Consider the following 27,111-nt stretch of genomic DNA (forward strand, 5'->3'; position numbering starts at 1 on the left):
TGGTTCTTACGTCTGATAGCTTGAATTTTTACTTTCTTTTTCTTTGGAAACACAACTAAACTCAAGATGCCTGACATGGTGGAAGGTGTGTGTGTGTGTCACAAGTTAGTGTGTGTTTTCTGTCAAGAGGATTTCTCACTTAGCTTACCTTAAAAAAAAGAATCCAGTATTGTCCATTCTGAATGAGGGTGGAGAGTTCTTTTCTGTACTGGGCAATTTGGTTCCTAGAAAGAGATCAAAGTTCTTTGCAGTTTTTTTTCCTGGATACTGACCAAAAGATATCAGAACTAGTTGCTAGACTATGGAGGGGTTGGAGCTTACCTAGGAAAAGATGGTTGTGGTGATTGTGGGAGGAGGGAAGAGGGAGCAGTATGTCAGTATTGGGAAATACAACAGAATCTCATCTGTGTTCACAGCTCTGAAAGTCTGTTACTTACGAGTTGACACTGAAGGTGAGCTGTACTGCAGCTTTATCATTGTGAAAAGCGAGTAGCAGGCAGGGTAAGGGTACTCTGAGTGATCTGAATTGTTTTAGATAGAGCCTGTTTGCCAGGCATGGCAAATTCATGTGAATTTTTTTTCTAAGATTTCCAAGCAGTTTGCCATGGATGGCTTCCTGAAGTGTGCCGCGTGAACTATGGGGTCCCAAATGGTGTCCTTTTAGAAGCATGGTCTACACCTGAGCGGGTTACTTAATTAATGCCAAAAGTGTTCACGTAGGTCTTGCCTTGAAATCGAGTGTGCTCACAGGTTACAGTGCTGTTTTTCTGTGGACAGTCAGTGGTATGTGTTACATTTCCTTGTAGATGAGAGTTTAGAAATACAAGGATGAATATTCTGATGTTCAGGGATGTGAAAGTCTTAAGTGAATTAATACCAGCTCTAAGAGCAGATTTATGGCTCCTTTTCAGTTTTTTGATACCCTCTACTTTGTGTTCCTCCCTCCATTTCATTCCAGACGCTAAGACCCATAATGATCAGTTCCTGCTGTTAAGAATGCTTGTTTTCTAGTCACTATTTTGTTTTATGCTTGTGAGATAAAGGCTGAGAACTGGATTTGCAGAAATTCTGTGTGCTCCTTCCATGTTTCCTTAAGAGGGTTTGTGTATAGCCTCACATGAGCTTCCTGGGTGGTTTAAGCAGATGCGGTTGTCCTGCTGCCAGAAGGCACTATCCTGCCATTCCCTTGCATGGGGGTGAGGTTTGTGTGCCTGTATGGGCTAGTGAAACCTAATTCGGGAAGCCTAATTTCTTTTTTTTGTTTGTTTTAAGTCAGATTTGCTTGAAAGTTTGGGAAGGGCAAGAACTATCTCCTTTGGCAGCAAGCAGTAGGGTCTGGTCAGCTTTGCAGAATGTGGTGAGGCTTCACCTTTGGGGCTCTGGTTACTCCATTATGTCAGTCTGAAGATCCATTCCCACATTACTTCCATACCCAGTGAACTTCTCTTTCAAGCCAGGTGAATGCACTAGTTGTAGATTTAGAAATCCCCCCTTGTCCCAAGAAGGTGCCTGCCACAGGGATGAAGGAGGGAAGTACGACTGCCCTTTTGTAGCAAGATGGTGGTCAGGGTCAGTTGTACTGCCAGTCCATATTGCTGGACTTCAGTAAGTCACATGAATTTCCAGTAGCCTCTTTTGTGTGTGGATAGAAGCTGTAGTTTAGTTAATGGAAGGAGATTGTTTTGCATTTTAATGATGATCATTACTTCAGGGAAACTCAAGTTTTCTAACATAGAAGGTAGGGCAGTCACAGTATTTAATTTAAGTTCAACTTCTGGGTTTGGTTGGGTCTTTTTTTTCAAACTGCATTGTATTAAAACATTATGCTTTTCCCAGGTAACTGTTGTTGTTGTTCATGTAGCTACCATTTAAAGCTTTGTACTGAGAGCTGCAAGTTACTAGCTTGTGAATTAAATGAGTACCTCATTCTCTGAGAGAAACATTCCATGGAGAAATGTACAGTCTTTGGCATCAAAGATGTGGCTGTGCGAAGGCCGCCCTTCTCCGTCAGCTCTGTCCTCCCTTCATTCTAGGTCATCTTGGGAGTTCTGCATTACGTGCATGACTGTGTGTGCACATGAGTGTATATGTCTCTTATCTTATTTTAGTGCTTTGTTCTTTCAAGTGACAGTCAAAAGTTTGAATTTCTGGGATATACAACAATATGTTTTGGGAAAGTCTTGTTTGGGAAATGTGGTTAGATAAGTGACAGAGCAGTTCTTGCAGGGAAACTGGTTTTGTTCACTAGTTCACCAAGCTTGATTGTAAATGTGGTTGCATAGGAGGCACATGAGTTTGCACTGGTGAATCTGAAGAGCAGAAATTCAATTAATAGATAGGATTTTTTTGTTTTGATATTTGTTTAGTTGATGGTCTCTCTAGCTGATGTTTTAAGTAGCTGATTATTCACTTAAGACCCTTGTCTCCTCTTATAGAGGATCTTATGTCTCTTCTGGATGCTGACATACATTCTGCTCACCCAAGTGTCATTATTGATGCTGATGCTATGTTTTCAGAAGATATTAGTTACTTTGGTTATCCATCCTTTCGGCGCTCATCACTTTCCAGGCTAGGCTCATCCAGAGGTAATTTTGCACCTTTTTTCTTTGTAATAAGTAGTTTGCTGTGGAAAAAGCTAGTGATAGTACACACTGGTGGTTTAGATGCTGATTTAATGTGAAAGTAGACTGTGATATGTTGTCAAATACAGAGTAGACAAGTAGATTGTTACTCATCAAAATTATTAATGAATTCTGACTATTAGCAGGTAAGTTCTGCAAGAACGTTGGTCATCATGTGTTTTAAATCTAATTGTTGATCATTGGTGTTGCAAGGTGTTACAAAATTTTTGCATGTTAAGTTTATTTTAAGCCGTAGTGTATGTACCTACTAATACATAGATTGCATTCCAAATATTTAATTTGGCTCAAAAATTAGTAATAATCGATGACATGCAGCATTCTTAATACTTTTTTTTTTTTTTTTCTTCTTTCTTTCTTTTGGGTTGCTCTTTGTACACTGTTCTTCACATTTCCTTAGTTGTTCCATGACAGAAGTTAACTTCATGGAATGAGGAACTTTAGATGATAAAGAGGGAGAACAAATCTAAATTTTACTTTCTGGAAGTGTTTTTATAGTTGGATAAGGAGAACTATTGGCAGGTGATAAAAAAAGCTCCTTGAGCAGTGTTAGGGCATTTTTTCTTTTAAGCATTATACACTTAAAAGATTTATAACAGACCATGCAGCAATTTCCTGTCTTTTTGAAGGTGTTGCCACAAATGCCTAGGGTATTTCCAAACTGTTAATCCAACCTCTGGTGTGATTGTTTATTTAGTACAGCTTTGTTGCCTTTCATGAACATGTTTTATATATTAATTGCTGAACATGTAAGTTCCTGTTACAAAATTATTAGTCAGGGGTCAGTGTGATGTTTGCTAGAAAGTAAGTACAGTACTTATGTGAAATACATCTGTAAGACAGACTGTCGTGTTTGGCTTATGTAAAAGCTCTCCCATTTGTCTAATACAGCAAAAAGCCCAAGACTTGGCATAATCCATTGACACTATGATATAATAATGCAGTCATCTCGTATATGTAATTTCAGTTGATTTTTGTGAGCATAAGTGAGGTACTTCATAGGTTAAATGCATTTATGTGCATGTGCGAATATTAAGCATCTGACATAACTCCTTCTAAATTCCTCCTTTTTTTTCCTTTTCTAAGGTTATTCTATATAAGACGTTACCACGAATTTTATAATCCTTATTTTCCATGCATAGTTGACTCGTGGAAAGTTAGTTTGATTACCTGATTTAAAAAATTTTTCTGCATGAGCGAACTGCAGAGTACTGGCTTTAGACAGTTTATAGGCCAATTGGAGGGGAAGCATTTTGGTAAGGAACATTTTCTATGAGGATCCTTTTAAAAACCTGTCTGACTCTTGAAAAGTTTTCATTTGATCTACTCAAAGCAGATACGCTTTAATTTATTAAATCCAGTCCTATTAAATCCTGGAATATTGCTTTAAACAAAAGGGGTTGGATTATCAAACATGTATGAGAGCTTTTTTTAATGCTTGCTTTCTTTAACCTTTTCAAATTACTGTTTTTCTGGGAAAGTTGTTACGAAACTCTCTAATAAAAACTCTTTTTTGGTTTGCATAAAGATATCTGACAGACTATATAGACTTAAGATTCTTTTATTATTGTAACTACATTGATAAAACCACGGAACTGTGCATATTGTACTAGAAAACTTTAAATAGCAATGTAAAATGTATTTGGCCTCTTATGATGTAAGTGAAATTGCTCTAGCATTTTTTCATAGTGCACAAAACTGTAAGCCTTTATTTCTAGCTTATTTTATGTTTAGTAATTCTAAAGTACATATTCTTGAAAGAGTTAATATATTGAATGTTGCATGTCAGGACTATATTTTTAATCTGTGTGAGTAGATTTAACTGCTGTTAGTTGCATCCTGAAGGGTCTTTACTAGAGAGTGGCTTACTTTTATCCCACTGGTGTGACCCAATTGCATACCAGTTCTCCTTCTTCCCTTAGAGAGAGACTCTGAGCTGTTGCGTGAACGTGAGTCCGTTTTACGTTTGCGTGAACGAAGGTGGCTTGATGGAGCCTCATTTGATAATGAAAGAGGCTCAACAAGTAAGGAAGGGGAACCAAACCTGGACAAGAAGAATACACCTGTTCAAAGTCCTGTTTCTTTAGGAGAAGACTTGCAGTGGTGGCCAGATAAGGTATGGAATTTTTTTAATCTGTTATTTGCATGCTGTGCAACATATCTGGGTTTTTCTCCCAAATAAATACTGTGTGTTTCCTTTTTGACTATCACATCTTAGTTTTGTGAGATAAGGTAATAAAGCATATTCCTTATTATGCACGTAAGTTATACATAATTAATTACATCCTTATAGCTGCACTTCTGTTACTGCTGTTTTAATTTTCTTCTCGGTGTATTTTCAAGACACTGCTGTAGACCAGAAGGCTTGGGGTTTTTTTTCTTCTTTCTTTCATTTACTTGGGTGCTCAAAGCATTTAATTGGCAGTAGGAAATTCATGAAACAATCTAAGTATACTTCATCAAGGAAACATTTTTTGATACGCATTATTATTCCTAGAGATACTTTCAGTTTGAATGGGTTGGGCTTTTAAACTACAGTGGTAAAAATTGGCATTTATTTGCAGTTGTGTTTTGAGTTGATCAGTAACTTGGTTGCTCCTTCAAAATCCTTTGGCTTTGATTAGCTGGTTTTCTTTGTAACCTTAATTCCATTTTCAAGGCAAGAAGTAATTACCACAGGAGATAAAAGTAGTAGAAAAACCAGCCGTATGTTGCTAATTGAATATCTGTAGTCATTGCCTTTATGGATTACCTATATGTTTGGGGAGATGACTTTTAAAAAACCTAAATAAAATAAAACCCAAACCAACCAACCAAACCAAAAAGCTTCCTAAGAATGGAAGGATCATCTATGTTTATTAGACCAAATTTTATGGACTTGATCTGGTGTTCCCATTTCTGTCTGTCTGCAGGATCTGTGAGGTTGCTTTTTTGATCTGTCACACTTCCTTTTTCTGTGTCTCTGTTCATTTCAGACTAAATCTAGATAGCTTGAGAAGGGAGGTGAATATAGAGGCTTATTTCGGCTTACAGCAGCATGACTATAGATGCTATTGCCTTCTTTTGGGCATTTAAACTGAGAAATTAAGAGACCTAAAAAGAATGTTTGTCTAATAGTTGCTCTCTACCAGATCTTTCGTGTTTAAACTATTTTTTGTTTGTTTGTTTTTGGATTTGTTGTTGGTTTGGTTTTGTTTTGTTTTTCCTCATCTAGTAGCATTGAACTTCTCTGTCAGTGAAAGTTGGCAGCTTTTGTCCCGCTAGCTTCGAATGAGAAAATCTAGCTTGGGTAGAGAGACATTTCAGGAATTTAACATCAAAGAATAAACGTAGTTTAGATTTGGGATATTGACTCATCATCTGTGTTTTGGTAATGTTACTATGGCCATTATTACTGGTGTGGGTTTTTTTTTTTTAAATTTTGCTGTGATATCTAACTGTATGCCTGTGCAGTTTATATATGCTGAACTGCTTCCCACTTACCTGTTTGCATATGCACTCTTATAAACCCTAGCTTCTGGGCTTCCAGTTAAATGAAGGTGTCTTACTGGAAAGGCCTTCCATTTTTATCCAAAAGTAATTAAACTTTCCATCATTTCCTTCAGCTGAACATTGATAAGAAATGGTTCTGTGTCTTTCTTACTATAGCCCCAGTATGAATTTTTTAGTATTTTCCAACAGAAATGCTTCAAGGTGAAAATCCTGAGGGAGATGGTTTAGCAGAGAGGTCAGTTCAGATGTTTCTTCCATTTTGGAAAACAGGAAGGAGGTCTTGAAATGTTAAGCTAGGGGCAAGTTAAAGCACACAATAAACCACTACAAAAGAACCAGTCATGTTTGCAAATATTTGTCCTTCATTTTTCATTATTTTGACCTTTAGCATTTGAGGCAGAACTGTAGTAGGCTGTGATAAGGGTGGTTAACTTTTGTTTGTGGGAGGTGAAGTACTGACCTGAGAGGCATGTGTGAAACATTTGGAAAGCTGATAGTGTTCCCAAATGCATCAGTTTCACCCACAATCTGAGACTGATGGTGTATAGACATATTGCACAGGTACTTGGTTTTCTCCACCAAATAAATGTCATCAACTGCTCAGGAATCCAAGTCAATGAGTACATTCTTCTGCTATTTCGAGTCTTGTTGCACTAGTAGTGCTATCAGTCTACAGTTGCTCTGTGTCAGCCTTGTGCCATGTGTATCAGAGCCACGCTGTAGTAATGGCAAGTATGGCTGGTTTTTCCCTGCTTGACTGTAATGAGGTGCAAACCAAGCCTTTAGTTTTTTCAAGTAGGTATGTTCTGCTTAGCTATTGAGATACTAAGAATTTGTCAGTGGTCTGCATCATCTTCAAGTGTGTTAATTTCTCTGGTCTGAAATCAAAATTTGTAGTTGAACAGGAGTCTCAGGTTTACAGAAGCAGAGCTGTTGTGTTGTTCCTGCATCTTTGGGCAGTTGATTGAATGGCCCTGTGGAGGTGAATGTAGCATTGATCCTGGAGCACTTAGGTCACAACTACTAATATTTTGATGGAAGGGAGAGAAAAGTTTTGATTGGCAGGTCTCTCTAATACTCAGCTTCTGGTACAAAGCTGCTTGTTAATAAAAAATATGTTGGCAAGATGAAAAGTCATAATGAGAGTGTCTTGGAGCAAAAATTAATTGCTTTCCATACTTAACTCTGAGGCATTAGGCCAGATAACTTCTGAAGATTCATCTATGCTGATGAAGTAGAGATGTATCTCATTATACTACAGTAGGTTCTGATGACAGTTCTTTCTCAAAATGTGCAGTGTTTATGCCATGGCACGTATTAATAATCATGCTGTGGATTAGTGTTTGTGTTACTTCTGTACTGTGTTGGTAGATGCCCTCCAGAGCAAAATAGTTCTCTAATGATTTAACTAATTCTAGAGCCTTTTATCAGGGTATAAAAGAGAATTGCTTGTGATTGCTTCTGTCCTTCTGCTGCTTTTCTCTTTTTCCCAAAATATTGGTGAGCATTTGAGTGTTTGGTAAGAGCTGTACTGAATTAATCCTGTGTTACTCAAGGACACACTCACACCTTTTGGAATGCGCACTTCTGGGCATGAAAACAGTAAAAAAATAGTGTAAATCCAGACTTACGAAACTAAAAATGTTTCCACTTTTAAACTTCTGCGGCAAAAAGTCTCCTAATTTAGGGGACAGAAGATGTACAGGATGGTGGGACTTTTTTATTGGCTGACTGAATTCAGTTTCCTGTCAGATGGCTGAAGTACATAGACATGGTGTATCTGAGAGTCAGTTAAAGATACTGATCTGGGAGATAACCACTACAGAGAAGACTAGATATCATGTACCTCTCTTTCAGATCTGTAGCTGTAGAAGACAGCATTTGATTTTATACTAGTTTAAGTTGGGGTTTTTTTTTTATTTTTTGTAAAGCTGTAAGTGGAAGAAAAATTTGACTTACTACAAGTAAGGAACTTCAGAAAGAACATGTTTGTCCTATAGCTGCACTTGCTGAGGAGCAGTGAAATGTTACAAATGTTTCTCAGTAAACAGAATTTAATGCTTTGTGAAATCACTTAAATTCTCTGTAGTTTGAGATCCATTTCAGTGCAAGGAGGAGCAGGAATTTGCAAAAGTGAGGTTGTGCATAGTTGCAGCAACATTGAACCCAATCTAAGAGGGAGGAAAACAGACCTGTGAGGTCCGTGTAGGTACAGGATGAAGCAAATGAACAAAGTGATGCTATGTAAGTAGTAGAAAGACACCAGATGAGTTTTGATAAAATGTTAAAAAGGAGAAAAGGGCGAGAGGAAAAATGAATAATTAGTAACTTTTCCAGCGTATCGGGTTATAATGATGCATTATTGAGACATGTAGTATACTGTTGGTTTGATTTTTTTTAACTTGACATTGTTTGCAGTTATTTGCTTTCCGAAGTGAAAGATAAGAATTAACTGATGAACCAGTAAATGTGATTAATTGATTTCTTGGGTGTTGGGTAGCTTGCAAGATACCTTCCTGGCTATACTTAGCAGTGGAATAATGGAATTATGTTGCTTTTTTGTTAATTTCAAACAGCCAGAATTTCAAGCAGTAACTTATTTTTTCAGTGTTGCAAGTCAAGAGATCTTCTCATCTTTAATTTTATGAGCAGTGTTGTGTTCTTAAAACACTGTGTAAACTCTTAATATAAACTGTCCAAGTTAATTGCCATGTATGTGCTATTACTGAAGTTCAGGGAAATAATATCTATTTCTTTCTTCCTTCACTTCATCAGAAACAATGATGCTTTGTGTGTGGGGACATGCTGAGTTTGAGACAATCTGGATATATCTTTATTTTCAGGATCAACGTTCATGGGTGCTCTGGAAAAAAACCAATTCCAAGTTCGTTTTTTTTCCATGTATGTGTTTTTATAGATGCATTTATAATACTGTTGTCTTAGACTTCATATTTCTGTGTTTGTAGGATGGAACAAAGTTCATTTCTATTGGAGCTCTATATTCTGAGCTCGTGGCTGTTAGCAGTAAAGGAGAACTCTATCAATGGAAGTGGAGTGAATCAGAGCCTTACAGAAATGCACAGGTACTGTATAGCTTTAAATGTTTCCCTTCAGAATTATTTATATGCTTTGAATATCTGAAATATTTTTTGTTTCCAAAGAATCCTTCGCTACATCATCCACGAGCCATGTTCTTGGGGTTAACCAATGAAAAGATAGTGCTGCTGTCTGCAAATAGTATTAGAGCAACTGTTGCCACGGAAAATAACAAGGTATGAAATATTTGCTGGTTGCTGAGTTTGACAAAGCTGGGTTTTCTCAATTGCTTGCAGTATATTATAGAGAAGTTGTTTCTTCAGTTTTATCTGCTCTTGAAAGTACTTAAATTCATTTGCTCATTCATTTATTTTCTTCTCCATCTGGTGTTTTGTAGAAATGCAAAAAGTTTTTAAAAAAGGAACCTGTCAGATTTACAGCTGAAACAGTGAAAAGATACTTGGTTTACCTGATTATCTGAAACACTTGACTTTTTGCTGTTACAGTAGAAACTGACACTGGTTTGAGAATAGAGAAGCTTGTTAATGTTCTTTATAGATTTAGTAGAAAAATTAAGGACATTGAAGCTTTCAGTGATGTAAAGCAAGTTATCTGAATATGCTTTTCAGTCCAGTTAGGGTAAACTTGAAACTGATGTGGTAAAGACACCAACACATCTGTATACTTTTTGACAGGTTTCTCTTTTCTTTTCCCCAACCTTTTTTGTTAATGTGGAGAACTGGAAATAGAGGGGAAAACAGTTCTGAAAAGCTCTCTTTTGGGGAAAGAAAAGATGCTAGGGGGTAAATTTCCAAAGGGTATAATTGCTTTTTTGTTTTATGATGTGTTTTTTCTTCCCCCCTTTCAAAACCAGTAAATATTATGTTAAAGATGCGACTGATGTGCAACTTCTTTTTTTTTCCTCTACCTTCTCTGTTCCTTTCTTTCCTTCTCCGTTAGGTTGCTACATGGGTAGATGAAACTTTAAGCTCCGTAGCCTCTAAATTAGAACACACTGCACAGACATACTCGGAGCTTCAGGGAGAACGGATTGTTTCTTTACATTGTTGTGCTCTTTACACGTGTGCTCAACTAGAGAACAACTTGTATTGGTGGTAAGTAATACTGTGTTTGTGTACAACAGTGTAGATGCTCTGGATGTCTTCATGTCTCTGACTCTGAGAAGCATTGCAAAACTACTGAACCACCATTGTTCTGAGTTCGGGAAATCTGCACTTGAGCTTAGGCTCCCTTTTTAAAATACATTTATTCTCTTTTTTAATGCCTAAAGCTTTTGGATCCAATTATAACATCTTTAACAGAATAAGGTCGTTGTTTTAGGAGATGTATTTAAATGCTTTAGCATTCAGATGTATCAGTACTACACAGGATCAGAGAATAATATCTTCTCTATGCCTTTCGGGCCTTTTTCAGATTATAAATATGGAGCAAACTTACCCACATATGAGGTTGATGTTCCTCTCTCTGGCTCTGTTGGAAGATTTGGTCTATTAATTTGTGGTCTATATTTTAAAGAAGAGGGAAATAACATCAATTGCTCCCTCTGGAGTTGTTAAAATATAACCCTTTTAAACATAAAATGTGAAATGTTAGTTAAAATATTTTAACTAACAACTTGATGATTAAGAAGGCTATGCCAAAAAAACCCAAACAAAACCAAGCAAAAAACAAACCCTCAAAAATAATGCTTCCAGAAGGGCTCTGAAATGAGTTTCTAATTTAAGTGAATTCATTGAGTAATACTAATGCATTGCAGCATGCATTATTTTTCGGTGTGTCAGGAGTCATTGCATTATGTACCATGCCTAAAGTTCAAGTGGCTTTGAGGCATGGGTGAGTTAAATACTTAATGATGAGCTGGAAATCAGAGCATTGAAAATTAATTCTATGAAACGGCTTTCTCATTAAATTCTGTTAACTCTGGAAAATATTTAAGTAGACTTGTAGCTAGACTTGTAAACTTAAACACAGACATATTTTATTCTAATTTCTAGTCCCAGATCCCAAAATTACACCTCTCTCGTTCTTGGCCCTTTCATTGTGTCATGGCCGACATGCCACACTTTAATTACTCTTTGTATAGAAACTACTAAGCCATAGCATCCGAGATATTGGCTATTAGAACCTTCCATTTTTACTGGAATAATCGGTGCAAAATACAAAAAGACTTATTAGCATTTATATGTAATCTTTGGAAGCAATTTATGAACTAATATGTCTTTTTCTGGTTAAATGTGGGCTGTGGTGATTTTATGTTACCAGACTGATGCAGACAGAAGCTTCTGTTACTATTGATACCCTTAGTTACAGTGATCTGTAGTATGAGACAGGATTTCAATTTCCAGTGTTGCACGGGACTGATGCTTTTCATGTTTTACTTAACATGAAGGAGCTTCTTTAGTCCAAGCTTTTAACTGTATAAGCCACTGACTAAAACATGAAGTATCAAAATAATAAGCATGCTTAACTGTGTATGCAGGCATGATTTTCAACTAAACTGAGCGGATCCAATTACAACAGGAGTGTTCTTTTTTCCCCCACTTGCAGCAGATGTCTGTCGTAAGAGTCCCAGGCTCCTTCAGCCATGTCCCCAGAGAGAAAGTGAGGCTTTTAGAATTTAGAAACAAAAAAGCTTATCTTGTTCTCCAGAGTTTGCAATCTCTGGAAGTTATCACTAGTTGTGGGAATCCTCAAGTTCAGAGATGCAGCCTGCATCTTGAAAGCTGTGACTGGGGTATACCACTTGCGACAGAGGTTTTGCAGCACTTCAGACTGGAAGGGAAGCCATTTGGCAGTGAAATAACTTGTGGGCTCTGCCTCTTCCACCTCCTCCTAGTAAATTGGGGCAGTTGAGATGAATTTGGAAAGTGGGGCTACATATAGAAAAAGATGACGTTTCTGCAGTTCTTTGAGATTTTGGAGAAGGTGGCGCACACACTTGTATGTTTGATTGTGATTACATTAAGCAGAAGGAATAAACTGTTCAAAGTTCTGAACAAAGATTTTCTTTCACAGCCTTTTTAAAATAACATGCATTTTTCCACAGGGGTGTAGTTCCTTTCAGCCAAAGGAAGAAAATGCTAGAAAAGGCCAGAGCAAAAAATAAAAAGCCGAAGTCTAGTGCTGGTATCTCCTCTATGCCAAACATAACTGTTGGAACCCAGGCAAGTACAGCTGCCACCAGTGGCACTTTTACCATGCTATATGATGAGCTTACAACCTGCTCTTAAAAAAACCCAGCAAAATCAATTATCACAAAAAGTTATGCACAAAAGGGATATTGATAATGTGGAATTAAAATAGTATGTTTTAATTATAGGACTGTAAATGGCTGTGTCCTGTTAGTGTTGTTACTGTTTTATAAGTATGGCTATTGCTGCACACAAGAACAAGCTGTACTCATGCAAAGTACTTCTGTTTAGTTTACCTACTGATTTAATTTACCTACTGATTCTGTATTTTGAGAGAAAGTAAGTATGGACATACAATTCCCCATAGAACAAATAGCTTCGTAAATGATTAAGCATTTAAGTACCTGCAGTATTAATGTCTGGATTTGATTTATTTATGCAGTGTGATAGACCTTTGGTTTGAAGCCTTTACCAAAAGGGCTAATAACTGGTACAGAGGACTTTTTTTGTGATTAGTACTAGAACTAATATGAGACAAAACAGCTCTTTCCCAGGGAGCACATTTCTGTTGATTCCAATACCATTCTAATTGACACTGTGATGAGTCTCTGTTATTGGAGTAATTCTTCCTTTTGTGGTTGAGCATCTAAATATTATATGTTAAACTGCTATTATATGTTTCATTGCTAAAACTGTTGCTTTCAGCTGTGAATTGCACAACAGCTTCCTTTTCTGTACATACTGCTGACTTTCCTCTTCACCTGATTCCATAAGTTTTCTATTTTGACTACTACATATGTCACCAAGAAAATAATGCACATATGATTTCCCTCAGTAGAATCCATTTTTCTCAGAGAAATAAATATTTCTATCTGTAGGTGTGTTTAAGAAATAATCCCCTCTATCATGCTGGAGCAGTTGCTTTTTCAATCAGTGCTGGAATTCCTAAAGTTGGTGTGTTAATGGAATCTGTTTGGAACATGAACGATAGCTGTCGATTTCAGCTTCGGTCCCCCGAGAGCTTGAAAAACATGGAGAAAGCCAGCAAAACTACTGAGGCAAAGTAAGTGTGGAGAACACGCGTGCGTGTACACACAGATCCTTTATTTGATACTCTCTTGACCTGGGGAATAACAATGGAAAAGGAAGGTCAGATTTTTACAATTTTGAAAATTTCTTTATAAGATACTAGGTTTCTTTTAAACTTGGCTAGATGTGCAGAAATACTCACTGCAGGAAAGGTGTCTCAGTTGTGTGAAATCATTATGGACATGTGAAATGCAGACAGAGTATTAAATGAAGGCTTGCCTACAGTGTTCCATAAAGTTTCCAAGATTTTATTATTTTAATAGCTGAAAATGGAACCGGCTGTTTTCTGGCTCTTCATGAGATTAAACAGATCTGTTTCAGCCCCTCCACAGTTTGGAAAAAAAAAAATTCAGGTTGACAATTGCCATTTAAATGTTTCTTAAAACAGATTTAAACAATTTCAAGTAAAGCTTGAAAATGCTTAGCAGTTCTGGAGTTTCAGGTTACTGTATAAAGCTAATAATTCTTCCTGCCCTCAAATGAAGCTCATCATGTTTATTTTCTGTAATAGTGTACCTATGCTCAGTTAATGTTAAAAAGCTAATCCCTGATTACACGGCATTGCACTGTTCCCAACATCAAGATTTATAGCCTTGTCAGTTGGGATGGTTGTTCAGAAGTGTGGAGTTACTTCTTTAAGGTATTATTAAAGGAACAATGCTGGGATACACTGACACTTTGTCCATTGTCACAGAAAAGATTTCACTTTTTTCTTTCTTCACTCTAAGTACTACCTTTTATTCTAGACCTGAAAGCAAACAGGAACCAGTGAAAACTGAGATGGGTCCTCCACCATCCCCAGCTTCCACTTGTAGTGATGCATCTTCAATAGCAAGCAGTGCATCAATGCCATATAGTAAGTAATGTGTAGCTCAGAGTAACATAAAACATTTGTGTAGATAAGAAATTTCCATAAAAGGCAGTTCTACAGTGATTCTGTACTACTTTCACAATCCTTTGATCTTTCAGTCTGTACTGCAATATAGGTAAAGGTTTTGTAATAGACTTTGAATAATCGGTGTCAGTGTTAAATAAATGTATAAGCAGTGACTACTCGATGTAAGGTGTATCTGCGCAAGCGCAGCAGTTCTCAGAATCAAAAGCATCTTTCAGGAGGTGATCAAGAGGAAGTCTGAAGATAAAGTTATGTTTAGTTGCAATGTGATAATGAGCTTCTTTGCAGCTCAGAAGTTGAACTTGTTTTGGAAAACTTTAAAGATTAAGCTGCTGTTGAACAGCTTGCCTTGCAGTTGAATGTCAATGCAGAAAGCAGTAGTTTGTATCTAATACAGAAAATGTCTAAAATATGACATTCTTTACTAACATACAAAAGCAGTCAGAGAAGGAGAAGAACTTGTGCTGAAAGGCTACATCCGAATTTGTGTAACTGGACTCCTTAAGCATTTTTTTCTCTCCATTTAAACACATACATTTATAGAATGTTAATTACAATGCTTTGTAATTTGAAGAAATGCTTTGATTTGAAGAAATCTTTTCTCTGTAGCTTTTTCTTCTAATTGTTCACAAACTGCATTAACCTAATGACTCACATGGCCTCGTGCAGTGACTGAGAATCTCATATGCTTAGATCTGCAGTGGTCACTAATTTTACTATTGATTTCTTTTGCAGTTCATTCAACTGTAATTTTTCACTGACTAAAACTTTTCTTGGGCTTTTGAACTAGTGTTTGAAGTTAACTCTGCAATTAGCTTAGAAGTTCTCTGCTTCTTACTTTAAATATGTTGATAGTATTAATTACACTATATACTTGACTTGGAAGATTAAAGGTTCTTGCCAGTGTTAATTTAGCCATGTTATGTATTTAAATTTGATTCTGAGTGTACTACAGTTACTGTTCAGATAAAGTCTGCAGCAAATCTAACTGCATTGCAATTGCCATTAGCCCAAATAGCTATTTTCTTCCTCATTTGCTATTCTTCTAGAATTTTACCAAGTAATCCATATGTGGTAGGCAAGCAGACTTTTTGTGAAGTTGATATAAAGCACTGTAGCAGCGGTGACTGAATGGTGTCACAGTGTCAGCTGTTTTACTTACAGCACGAGTATCTGAGCCCCGCCAAAACAGGGCTTGTTCCTTGTATTTTAATTTTTTGTATTCTAATTATTGTGTTATCTAAAATTAAAAAAAATTGTATTCTAATTACTTTTCTTAAATATCTTTAAAAATTGCTTTGCATATCATACTGGCTTTCTAAGTGCTATAAGTCCATAGAAATGCATGAAAGTGACATGATACACTTTTTAGGTAGCTCTGACTCCTAAAGTTGTATTCTTGTTAACCTCTTGTTAATTTCTACGTTTGACTGCTGATAATCTTTTTGGGGGAAAGTTGTGGTGCTGACTGAACATTGCATTTTGATGCTTTGATTAAGTATTTCAAGTCTTTCTTTTTGGTTATAACTTTTTTGTCTCAGAGCGACGACGATCTACTCCTGCCCCAAAAGAGGAGGAGAAAGTGAATGAAGAACAGTGGTCTCTTAGGGAAGTTGTGTTTGTGGAAGATGTTAAGAATGTTCCTGTTGGCAAGGTTTGTCTAAAATATAAAATACACTGTCCCACTGTCTTTTGGGAGGAGGAAAAAAAAGGTTTTTCTTTTAGATAAGCTAACTGTTTAAAAAAATCATACTTTTGGGGATGCTTGAGAATGTTTCTGATGAGTATGACTTGCATTTATATTTGGAAATAGCACAATGATAATAACAGAGTGGATGTGTTGTGAGTAAAACGTGATGAATCTTAAAAAATTCTGGTATTTTAAATTGAACCACAATATTAAGAAAAGCAGATGTGGTTTTATCCAAAATATTATTTTGTTGTCTTGAGCAGTAACTTCCACATGTCCAGTGAGATTGTGAAGGGTTTCACCTGTTGTGACTGATTTTCACGTATGCATAGGTAGAATATTTGGGTGAATCTCATGTTCAGGCAACCAAAGAACAAAAATATTTTGATTAGAAATTACATGCTTCATTAATATTATTATAAAGTTATTTCATTTATTACTACAGAAAATCTCTTTGTTTAATCCTTGTAATGTTTTCATTTTTTTCTCTAATAAATCTTTGCTCTGACTCAGGAGCCATATAGGGGAAAATACTTCCTTTTCTCCCTTGGCATTGTTGTGTGATGTTAGGAGGGATTAGGTCCTCTAGATAGTTCTTTGGTATGCTTTTCAAAAATAAAAGTAACAAGAAAGCCAGTAAGGTTTTCCTCAAAAGGAAAAGATTTGGTTGCTTTCTACTTGATTCATAGATTTAAAAAAATGTTACCAGAAGAGGATCAATAACTGTCCAACAGAAGGCAGCTGAAGTTAGTAAGAGTTATTTTACTTGCATCCTTAATGGATTTACTTGTGTGTCAGTGTAAGATTTGCCTTGAGCAGTATTTTTGAAAGGAGGAGGTTCACAATGAATTTTCATTATCAGGTTTAGGTCATTTATGCAGAATGAATATGGAGCAACTTAGTTCATTGTGACGATTTTGAGATCTAGTTGAAGTTGCTGAAACCACTGTTTTCCTCTGATACCAGCTTTGGGAAAGTCCCTCTTGTCCTTAACTATCCTTCCCGTTTTAGATCCTAAGATTTTCAGTACAGAGACTGTTCTACTATTTCTGTATACAGTTGCAAAGGTGTCTGTGCATTGCATCAAGAACTACTATATTAAATATAAAAGAGCTTGAACTTTTATATTTTCACTGAAGTGCTAATGCTTTAAGGTTTGTCAATATATCATTTTCTCTAGTGCACTTGTTGGGCTGCTCTTAGCTAGAGAAATTGGGAGAAAACATGGAAGTGCCTGGATTTTTCTTACATACAGTATCTTGAAAATTTGAGAGATGTTTTTTATTGTTGGAGACCTTTTAGATAAAGTTGGTTACATCTAGACCTTTGTTAAGCACTTTCTGCATAGAAACCATAGAGAAATTAGGGCTTATTAAAGACTGATGGCTGCTTATATCTAGTTTTGATGAAGACTGAGAGCATACAGAGTCCTTATTTCTGCTCATAATTAAAACATTGTCTGTCCTTTCCCCACCCCCTTCTGCCTTAGCTTTGTTTTCCTGTTGAGAAAATTATGGTCTCAACTGGAAATTCAAAGGGCCTTGCTGTTTGGTGATAGCACAAGAAGTTCCTATATCAAGGAAGCCTGTTTTGACAGTTCTGCTTAGATATGCATGGCAGCAACTCTTTAGAGAGGCTTACAGTCTCAGAAATGACTCTGTCAGTGTGGGGTGGAATAGCTTCCCTTTCCTTTGGGGCCAGAGAAGGAGAGACACACACACACTTGACGAACGTCTGGATAGACTTGTCTGTATCCTTCAGTCCTAAGGGACTGAGTGGAGAACTTCATCCTTGAGTGTACAGAACAGGTAACAGACCCATAAACTAACAGGTCTTTTTTCCACTGTGTACAGTCCTGTTGAAGAAGGAGCACACAAAATTTTATGGTGGGCCAAAAAAAACCAAACAGTTTTTTCCTTTGTCTTGTAGTGTAAGAGCTAATGGGAACTTAAAAAAGAAGTCAGTGTAGACTTTGTTGTTGTTGAATTGTTGGCTAATGTTTGGAATTCATTGCCACAAGAGTAGTGTTTATTTCCAAAAGTGATTTCACAAATTAATAAAAGAAAAGGTCTATCCAGGCTATTAAACATGAAGTTGTCCTGCTGTTTCCAGGAGGTGGAAGTTGGAAAGAGACCAGGGGAGTACCAGTAGGAGCTTCTCTAGTCAGTTGATGTTGGCTCCTGTTGGATGTAGGATGTTGAAATGGAGGGACCTTTGATATGATTCCGGTTACTTATGAAGTCATTAGGAAATCCAAGATTTTCAAATATCAGTAATTTTATCGAAATGACAAAGCTAATGACCAAGAGCTATGTAATTTTATCACTGGTTATTGTAAATTTTTTCCTCTCCCTGATAAAGGTCTGGTTTATTTTGAAGCAAATCAGATTTTGTTCAGCCTTTTGGTAAAACTCTTATGTGTTCTGCCTGTAGGTGCTAAAAGTGGATGGTGCATATGTTGCTGTGAAATTTCCAGGCACCTCCAATAATGCAAACTGTCAGAGCAGTTCGAATTCCGATCCTGATCCTTCTTCTCTCCTCCAAGACTGTAGGCTGCTCAGAATAGATGAACTGCAGGTATGTGTTTGTGAAACATTGAGAAAATAATCAGTATTTTGAAGTGTCAGCACTATGTGTGCTTAATTGCAGCTTAAAATTTTACATCTGTTTTCAGGTCGTAAAAACTGGCGGAACTCCAAAAGTTCCTGACTGTTTTCAAAGAACACCCAAAAAGCTGTGTATTCCTGAAAAAACAGAGATCCTAGCAGTAAATGTAGATTCAAAAGGTAAGTAGGGCTGAGCCTGTGAGTCCATATCTGTTGGTTCCTTTATTACCTGTCTCTCATCCAAGTGGAAAACACCTACTTTCAAAAGGACATAAACAGGTGCTTCCATTGATATTAGTAATTTCTTGAAAGTGCTTTAGTTAGAAGTTCTTTTGCTGGATGCCATCCATAAAACACATTTACTTTTTTCTTCCTGTGTCTTTGAAGGAGTGCATGCTGTTCTGAAAACTGGGAACTGGGTTCGATACTGCATATTTGATCTTGCCACAGGAAAGGCTGAACAGGAAAATAATTTCCCTACTAGCAGCATTGCATTCCTGGGTCAGAATGAGAGAAGTGTTGCTATTTTTACAGCTGGACAGGTTTGTGGTTTTGTGTCTCAATCATTTAACCTCACTGCACTTACTTCTGTCATCTTTGAATGAGATGGTACAGCCTTCTGTAAGGCTTTTCTGGCAAAGAAATAGTTTTTCAAACAGGTTATGAAAAACTTGCTGCTAGCTTTAATATTTTGAAGGCACAAGGGGAATAGCAATCAACTTATTTAAGCACATCTTAATTAAACTCTACCTTGAATGTAAAAAAAGGGGGGGGGGAAAGGTGACAGAATGGTTCTTGGATTAGTGTCAGCTTGTTATCTAGCTGTGTTTTGGGACGGGGTCAGATAAAAATCCACTTTGGAGAATAAATGGAAATACTGACAAAAAAAATTAATCTGTATTTGAGTGAAAATTCAGATTCACTAAAAATGATTGAGATTTTGTGCAACTCTTCCACAAAGATTATATACTTTGTTTAGGATAGTTGAAGGAAACAGTTTTTGCAAAATAACTGAATTTGAACGTTTCATTTCAATATATTCGACTTTATTTGGAGCATTTAAGTAAGCTAAAAGTATAGGTTCTGTTTGTTTCACTGGTAATATTAATTAATGAATGTATATCATAAGGAAGATACTTCTAGTAATATTTATGATGTTAAGCACATTTCAGGCATTTGCAGAAGGAATCTCATCTCTTATGTTGCACCACTTGTAATGATGGGAGTCAATGACATAAATGAGAATCTTCGGTAAACTGTTGTAATTGTTGGCAGTCAAAAACAACTGGATGTTTTGGGAAGGATAATATTTATAAATTGTGGAGACATAATGAAACTTTTTCTCCCAAATGTAGGAATCGCCTATTATTCTTAGAGATGGAAATGGTACAATCTATCCAATGGCAAAAGATTGTATGGGTGGGATACGAGACCCTGACTGGCTTGATCTTCCACCTATTAGTAGTCTTGGAATGGGTGTTCATTCCTTAACAAATCTTCCTGCTAACTCGACCATCAAAAAGAAAGCTGCTATTATCATTATGGCTGTTGAGGTAAAGTATTTTCTCTGCCTACTGAATTACGTGCTTTTTTTTTCCTCTTGCTTTTGTGAAGTTATGCTTAAAGCAGCTTCCTGTTTAGATGCTGATTTGTATTTTCGCTATTTGAAAGAAACTAATTTCAACTGAAGACTCTCTTAGAAACATGGAAACACCAATAAATTTGCTAAGTGAAAGATCCTTTTTGGGCAGTGCATGACTTCTGTATCAGGCTTTTAATTAGTAGGGCTTTTTTAAGCATTGATTTTGAAATGGTTACCTTTTCATATCTGCTAACATTGTGCAGTTTTATTTGTCTCATGGGTGCACAGTTTTTCTCAGGGATTCAACAACTTGTTTTGGTTAGATCCCTGAGAATGCAATACATTTTCTTTTTTTTCTTTTTTTTTTTTTTAATCTTCTATTTGGACCATGCACTAGGAAACTAGGAGAGGAAAGTGGAGGTTTTTTCACTTTAATCACCTGTAGAGTTCTGTCTTTGTCAGTGGTGCTGTATGAGTAGTCCTGCTGTGAATTTATATGTCATACTTCTAAAATCTTGTCGGTGATTTGGGGCAGTGCAGTTAGATCTGCTGTGTGCTCTGCTGCCACCCCGAGGTATTGTGTACCTGTCAGACTGAGTTCACAGTGAAGTAGTATTCCATCATTATGGAAAAGCTGGTTGTTTGTGGGGTGAACCTCCCAGACTTTCAAGAGCTTCGAATCATTCACTTCCCAGCACATAAATCACTTGTTTAGAAAGAACTGGGTTAGAACTCGTTCATGTAGATCCTTAGGCTTTTTCAGTTGTATCACTTTTCCCATGTTACATGGAGCTATGAAATGGAAGTAATCTATCTTAAAAATCCAACTGTGAAGCCAAATGAATGCTTTTGTGAGCCTGATGACTTCTGCTGCTCCGTTCCTTTTGCGTGTCTGTGCCTGAATGCATACAGCTCTGTTTTTAACAGTGCTATAATTGAGATGATGCATGTTCTGAACAGCTCCTGCACTAACTTCCAGCCAGTGTTGGAGATGAAGACCTTCCTGTTAATTTCAAAATGTGAAGAAAATCAGAAGTATTTATGAAGCTTATATCTACCTTTTGTGCTTTACATTTCTAAAATATTTTATTCTTTTGAGTACAGAAACAAACATTGATGCAGCACATTCTTCGGTGTGACTATGAGGCTTGCAGACAATACCTGATGAATCTTGAACAAGCAGTTGTCTTGGATCAGAATCCACAAATGCTGCAGACATTCCTTGGCCATAGATGTGATGGAAACCGTAATATTCTGCATGCTTGTGTATCTGTATGCTTTCCAACCAGCAACAAGGAAACAAAAGAGGAAGAGGGTGAGCTCAACAATATGAAAATACTTTGAAAATAATCTTTTCATGAATTTTCAAGAAAATTCATTCAAAGGGCTGCATTCTTCATATATGGGTGTATTAAAATGTGTCTTAAAATGTGTATTAAAATGTGTCTTGGCCTTTCAAAGGTGCTGATGCAACATTTTTATTACTCTAAAAAGGTTTTATAAGAATTCAATAGTTAAGAGCACTAAGCTGTTTTTATTGATTGTAAAAGCTTCCGACATTCATACATTAATTTTAGATGAAAAAAGTATTTTTCTACCTTTGTATCACTGCTATCCCCTTTATATAGTAAAATTTATGAGAAATGGTATTTAATATTTTTGAAGTGTTCTATGTGTTAATACCTTCAGTTAGCAGTGCTGCTTGTCATTGACATGTATTAAGAAATGTGGAAGAATGACCTATTAATGCCAGTTATTGAGACCATTTAAAAATGTCTGTTAAATACTGTTATGTAAAAAGCATGTTAACAGAACAAGGTTGCTAAGTCAAGCACTCAAAAGTTAGGGAATGGCAGAATTAAGTTTACCCATGTGCTACACATGGGTATGCATTGTGAAATGGTCTTTAATTACACCGTCATACTATTTTTTCCACAGGACTACCTCATTCAGTGCACAAGATGGACGGTGCTCACCGAATGGGTAGCTATTCAATATTTCTTTTTATCCTCATCATTCAGTGTGTGGCCCCATTCCTTACTCTTGCACACCATACAAACCCTGCACTGAATAATGAATGAACTTCCTTGTGGGATTTTTGTATGGTGCTGTCATTGAATTTTAGTCATTTATAGACCTTAATTGTTCCTTGTATCCCTATTTATAAAGTGGGGGTAATGCTGCAGCTTTCTCATCTCTTGGTTGGAATTTTATTATAGCTTGAAGTTTTTCTGTGTTCAAAGCTATTAACTAATTTTGAGCATTCTGTTTGAGAAGCTTAGGGCCTGATTTTGAGTAGGTGTTACTTCAAAACACTGAATTCTAGAACTGGATTAATTGTAGTTTTAGTTGTGCTGGGAATGTTAATTATTTCTGTGGGTCGGGCACCTTTTAGGTGTCCATAAATGAGTAAAATGTATCACAATCATCTGTAAAACCTTGTTTCACAAAGTTCTGTGTGCTCATAGATGTGGCAGAAATAGGTTCCAGTTTTCCAAAGTGATGTTACAGTGTTTCCCCCCTCCTTCCCAAGCTGTTGCTGCCTTACTACACTGCTCCCTAATGTTGCAGCAAACAAGGCATAAACAGCTTGCTCTCTGTACAACCCTTCATCTTCAGTGTGTCGTCCATCCTGTGCACTGACTGAGGCAGGGGTCTTGTTGCTGGGTGCAGGGCGGGTGGGGCAACAAAACAATCTGAAACAAAAAACCCAAACCAAAATAAGCAAACAAAACCCAACTGTGTAACTGAAGATTGTGTTACTATAAGCACACAAGGAAGTTGAAATAAGGATGCATAGGCAAACTTAATCTGACTTTTCCTAATTTGAGTGCTTGTCTTTGCAACCTTGACATTTTTTTCAGTAACTTCATTTGGGTGTAATTTAACTTTTGGAAAAATGAAAAACATGAACATGATAGACTTGTAACACTCCTCTGCCTCTCTCTTTTTTCGTCATAAAACTTGTCCTTGAAGGAGATTCATCTCTTTACATTCAGGTCACATTTAGCTTCCACTGTAACTGTTAGTGATGGATATTAGGACAAACTTACTTTCTGTGTATCATCTGGAGGGCAGTGGTGACTTATGTTACTGTCTGTGAGTTACATGGTCGTCTCTTGAACTGTAAAAGAAGTTTGATTTAGAAGTAAAGGCTTCAATTCCAGACATACAGATGTAATATTTCTTAACAATTTCAGAACATAGTGCCACTTCCCAGCTAGTACCTGCTTGAGATTCTTCACTCTTCTACATAGACATTTCTTCATAAGTGCCAGAAAGGAAATACTGAGGTCAGGGATAAGCTTTTTTTTTTTTTTTCTCCTTCTCTCTCAGATCCTGTGCCTAGTTTTGCTATACCTCCTGCAGTGTTGGATAAATGATAAATGAATTGCAGGAAAAGTGACCCCAGACCTGCAAATCTGGGGGAAGGCTGCTCTGTTTCTGTGAATTGGTATCTTCTCAGTCTTGCCAATAGAAAGGATCTTGGGAAAAGCATGTCCAAAAGAAAGTCCAAAGCATGCGAAATCATTAAAAAGTTGTAATACTAAATCTCAGCTAACATCACTGAACACATAAAAACTGTGAGGGTTTTTTGCCTTGAGAACTGGGACAGATTTAATTAGACAATAGAATAGCAAATTGCCTGTTAAAGCCAAAGCATTTACAACTGATGGTTCTCAAAAAACAAATGCTAATTTTGCAAGTGGAACAGTGAAAATTCAGTTACAGATTACTTTCTCCAGAACAGGTGAAACCTCTGTTGCAGAGAGTGATTGTATTGCTTGAGGGATCACTCTCAAGAGCTGTGAACCCCTTTGTGAGGGGTCTGGAAGTGATGGGTCGTGAGTTATGAGAACTAGTGGATCTGAGAAAGGAGTACGGCACAAGTACAATAGCAGTTCACTTACAGCTACGAATCAGCTTGTAGCTAGGGGCACAAGAAAAGTATTCTCTCACTGCTAAGTGTTTAATAGTTATCTGCTTTGAGTAGTAGGTGATTTTTATCTAAGAGGCCTGCACATGCTTGTGAACAAGCAAAACCTAGGATCTCTTTTGCTTCAGGTAATGATGAGTAGAAAGATACAAACATACTGTACAGCTGACACATGCTGTCAGACTATCTTATTCTTTCATTCTTTGAGTGAAAGATACTAATAGTACTTTCCTACTCAAAAAAAAAAAAAAGGGAATAAAAGGGAGCTATCCAGGCCTTAATACTGTCAGTGGTGAAAATAAGTGTGCAGAGTAAGGTGACTCTCAGTTTGAAAAGCCTTTGAATGGAAAGTGAGTACTGGCCCTTGCAACTTTGAGACATTTCCTGAAAGAACGATCAGAGTCACTTTAAGGACATACTTTTCTTTATTCAGAAATACACCTTTTCCTTCTAGTTTGCACCAAAAACTGGGTTTTTAAAAAAATATTGTTCTGTATCTCACTTGACAAAATTCAGTCCACATTATGAGTAGAACCTGTAGGTGTTATGGTGCTTAGAGTTGTAGATGTTGGAAGAAATGCTAGCTCTTTCTGATGTAAATGGGTTGTACTGCTTTCTTAAACTCATAGCACAGTTCTCCTAAGCATGTTCATACATATGTATTACAAGCCCACAGATTTGCATTCTTCATGGATGCTCATTGTGAAGTGTGGTTTGTTTCTCCTGGTCTGGTATTTGGGTGTGGGTATTTTTTGGTGGTTTTGTTTGTTTGTTTTTGTGTGTTTTTTTCTTCATTGTTGTTTTTTGCTTGTGTTTTGTTTGTTTTGTTTTCTTTGTTTTTATCATTGTTTTTGAAGCCTTGACTCACCAAGTGTCTGGAATCAGCTACAGGATAGGTCCTTGTCTGTTGATGATACTGAAAGCTTGTACAGAAACATTGTTAAGCTCATCCAAAAGAAAAAAAAAATACAAACCTAGTCTGTCTCTCTAAACATTAAAAAAAAAAGATTAGTGACTTTTCATTTTTTGTACTCCTTTCTTAAAATTTTCCCAAGTAAAATTTTAGCACTGACGCTTTTTTAATTTTTCAGAAGCAGAGCGCTCTGAGAGGAACACATTTGCTGAAAGGCTCTCAGCTGTGGAAGCTATTGCAAATGCAATCTCTGTTGTGTCAAGTAATGGTCCAGGAAATAGGGCAGGATCATCAAGCAGCAGAAGGTAAACTGAGTAATGCTTTCTTCTTCTTTTCTGTATGCTAATTTCTGTATTAACTACCAATCTGTTTTTAATTGTTTCCTTCAGTCCAGTTTAAGAATGGGCCTCTGTTGCTAGCTTAAAATCAAATTTCATTTCTTTAAGCACCAAACTAGAGTTCTAGTGGTTTTTTGAACCCTTTTTAGTGTGAGAACTAATAGCGTGATATTTCTAAACTAATTCTGTTTTCTGGGGTTGATGCTTTGTCTGTCAGTTGTGAAGTAGAAGTGTTCCTCCTTGTGGGGAAAGGGAATTTGAAGATAAGCTCTAGTATTCTTTGCCAAGAAGTATTAAGTATCACAGAACTACTGTGATAGTGCCCAGGTTGTTTTAAGAGAATTTCTGAGGGAGGTAGTCACTTATGCAGATAAATAATACTGACACCAATATAACACTACTGGGGAAGAATTTGAGTTGATTCATTTCATTCTAAGCAATCATTACATTCCTTAAAAAGAAATTCTATCAAGACCCATTTTTTAATCCTATCATTAACCTCTTCTTGTACTTAGATTTTAAAAAGGAGTAGCAACAAGAGCAAATCCTTGCAAAAGCTTAACACTCCTGGGAATGAGCTTGGGCCAAAAGGAATGTCAGGTAGCAGTAAGAATGCCCATCAGCTGCTGCCTGCAAGAGGCAGTGCTGTGGTGCCTAGGGGTGTGTTCTGGGCTCAAATCTGTCTTGAAGTGTTGCTGAATGACTCCTCTTCCAAGGCTAAAACATTCTGATGCAATGAAATGTAATGAAAAATACCGCTTGGCTCATCATTATTTATGCTGAAGTAAAATGGAGATAAGAGGAGTTTGGTTTCCTTTTTCAGTGTGAAGTTCTTCTTAAATATGTTCTAATTATAAATGAAAATGAGAGTATTTCTGCCTTGGTTTTGTATGTAGCTTGAGATTAAGAGAAATGATGAGAAGATCCTTGAGAGCTGCTGGATTGGGCAGACATGAAGCTGGTGCCTCATCAAGTGATCACCAGGACCCAGTTTCTCCACCAATAGCTCCTCCCAGCTGGGTTCCAGATCCTCCTGCAATGGATCCAGGTAAGTCTGCTCATATATCACCTTAGACTGTATAAGGAGAGATTTGATAAAGGAACCAATGGCTTTTAAGGTGAATAACTTATTTTAGTCTCACATTGAAATCTGTCTAATGTCATTGAGGTAGCAGGCGTTCATTGAGATAGCTTTAAGAGTTTATTGAAGACTTAACAGGTGTTTTTAAATCCAGTATGTGTCTTTTCAATGCTGGTCTCAAACTTCTAGGAAGTCTCCTTTGTAATGCTGAGTTACGTTACGGACCTAGGAGTGTGGCCGTTTGTGGGAAAGATTACCAGTTAAATACAGAAAACCTGCAGTGTGTTAGACATTGCAGCAAGAGCGTGTTGTTAGGGATGTTTTTATGTATTGATATACATCCTGCTGTTCTGTTTACTGAAAGATGGTGACATTGATTTTATCCTGGCCCCCGCTGTGGGATCTCTTACCACAGCAGCGACTGGCACCGGCCAAGGACCCAGCACCTCCACAATAGCAGGTGAGGACATACTGCTTATTTAATTATGCTTTAGAACAAAAATTATCTTAAAAGCTGTCTTTGCTTGCACAGACTTTCTGCATATGAAAATGCCTCTTATCAGATGAAGATTGGATTGAAGCAGAATTTCTCAAGTGTGCAGAAAGTAAACGAAGCACCATACTATGTTTTACGTAAAAACATACCTGGGGAGTGACAAAT

The 27,111-nt window shown here is 36.9% G+C and overlaps 1 protein-coding gene across 10 annotated transcripts in view; it reads left to right on the top strand.

Moving 5' to 3' along the window:
- UBR5 (ubiquitin protein ligase E3 component n-recognin 5) overlaps positions 1–27,111 on the top strand; it is a 65,867-nt gene that overhangs the window by 11,100 nt on the left and 27,656 nt on the right. For 4 of the 10 annotated variants that reach the window (XM_017730326.1, XM_017730328.1, XM_017730333.1 and 1 more), the window contains 18 exons: positions 2,436–2,585; positions 4,544–4,755; positions 9,098–9,214; positions 9,293–9,403; positions 10,128–10,282; positions 12,235–12,352; positions 13,198–13,382; positions 14,155–14,264; positions 15,845–15,957; positions 18,427–18,570; positions 18,668–18,779; positions 18,987–19,141; positions 19,955–20,152; positions 21,286–21,496; positions 22,120–22,164; positions 25,210–25,336; positions 26,266–26,417; positions 26,815–26,910. In XM_017730326.1, the coding sequence (XP_017585815.1) occupies positions 2,436–2,585; positions 4,544–4,755; positions 9,098–9,214; positions 9,293–9,403; positions 10,128–10,282; positions 12,235–12,352; positions 13,198–13,382; positions 14,155–14,264; positions 15,845–15,957; positions 18,427–18,570; positions 18,668–18,779; positions 18,987–19,141; positions 19,955–20,152; positions 21,286–21,496; positions 22,120–22,164; positions 25,210–25,336; positions 26,266–26,417; positions 26,815–26,910 (2,511 nt within the window). The remainder of the gene's footprint in view (positions 1–2,435; positions 2,586–4,543; positions 4,756–9,097; positions 9,215–9,292; positions 9,404–10,127; positions 10,283–12,234; positions 12,353–13,197; positions 13,383–14,154; positions 14,265–15,844; positions 15,958–18,426; positions 18,571–18,667; positions 18,780–18,986; positions 19,142–19,954; positions 20,153–21,285; positions 21,497–22,119; positions 22,165–25,209; positions 25,337–26,265; positions 26,418–26,814; positions 26,911–27,111) is intronic. The other 6 variants (XM_017730329.1, XM_017730334.1, XM_017730331.1 and 3 more) reach the window with 5 other exon arrangements.

This window comes from Corvus brachyrhynchos, unplaced genomic scaffold (genome assembly GCF_000691975.1).
Source record: "Corvus brachyrhynchos isolate BGI_N302 unplaced genomic scaffold, ASM69197v1 scaffold302, whole genome shotgun sequence".
Classification (NCBI taxonomy): Eukaryota; Metazoa; Chordata; class Aves; order Passeriformes; family Corvidae; genus Corvus; species Corvus brachyrhynchos.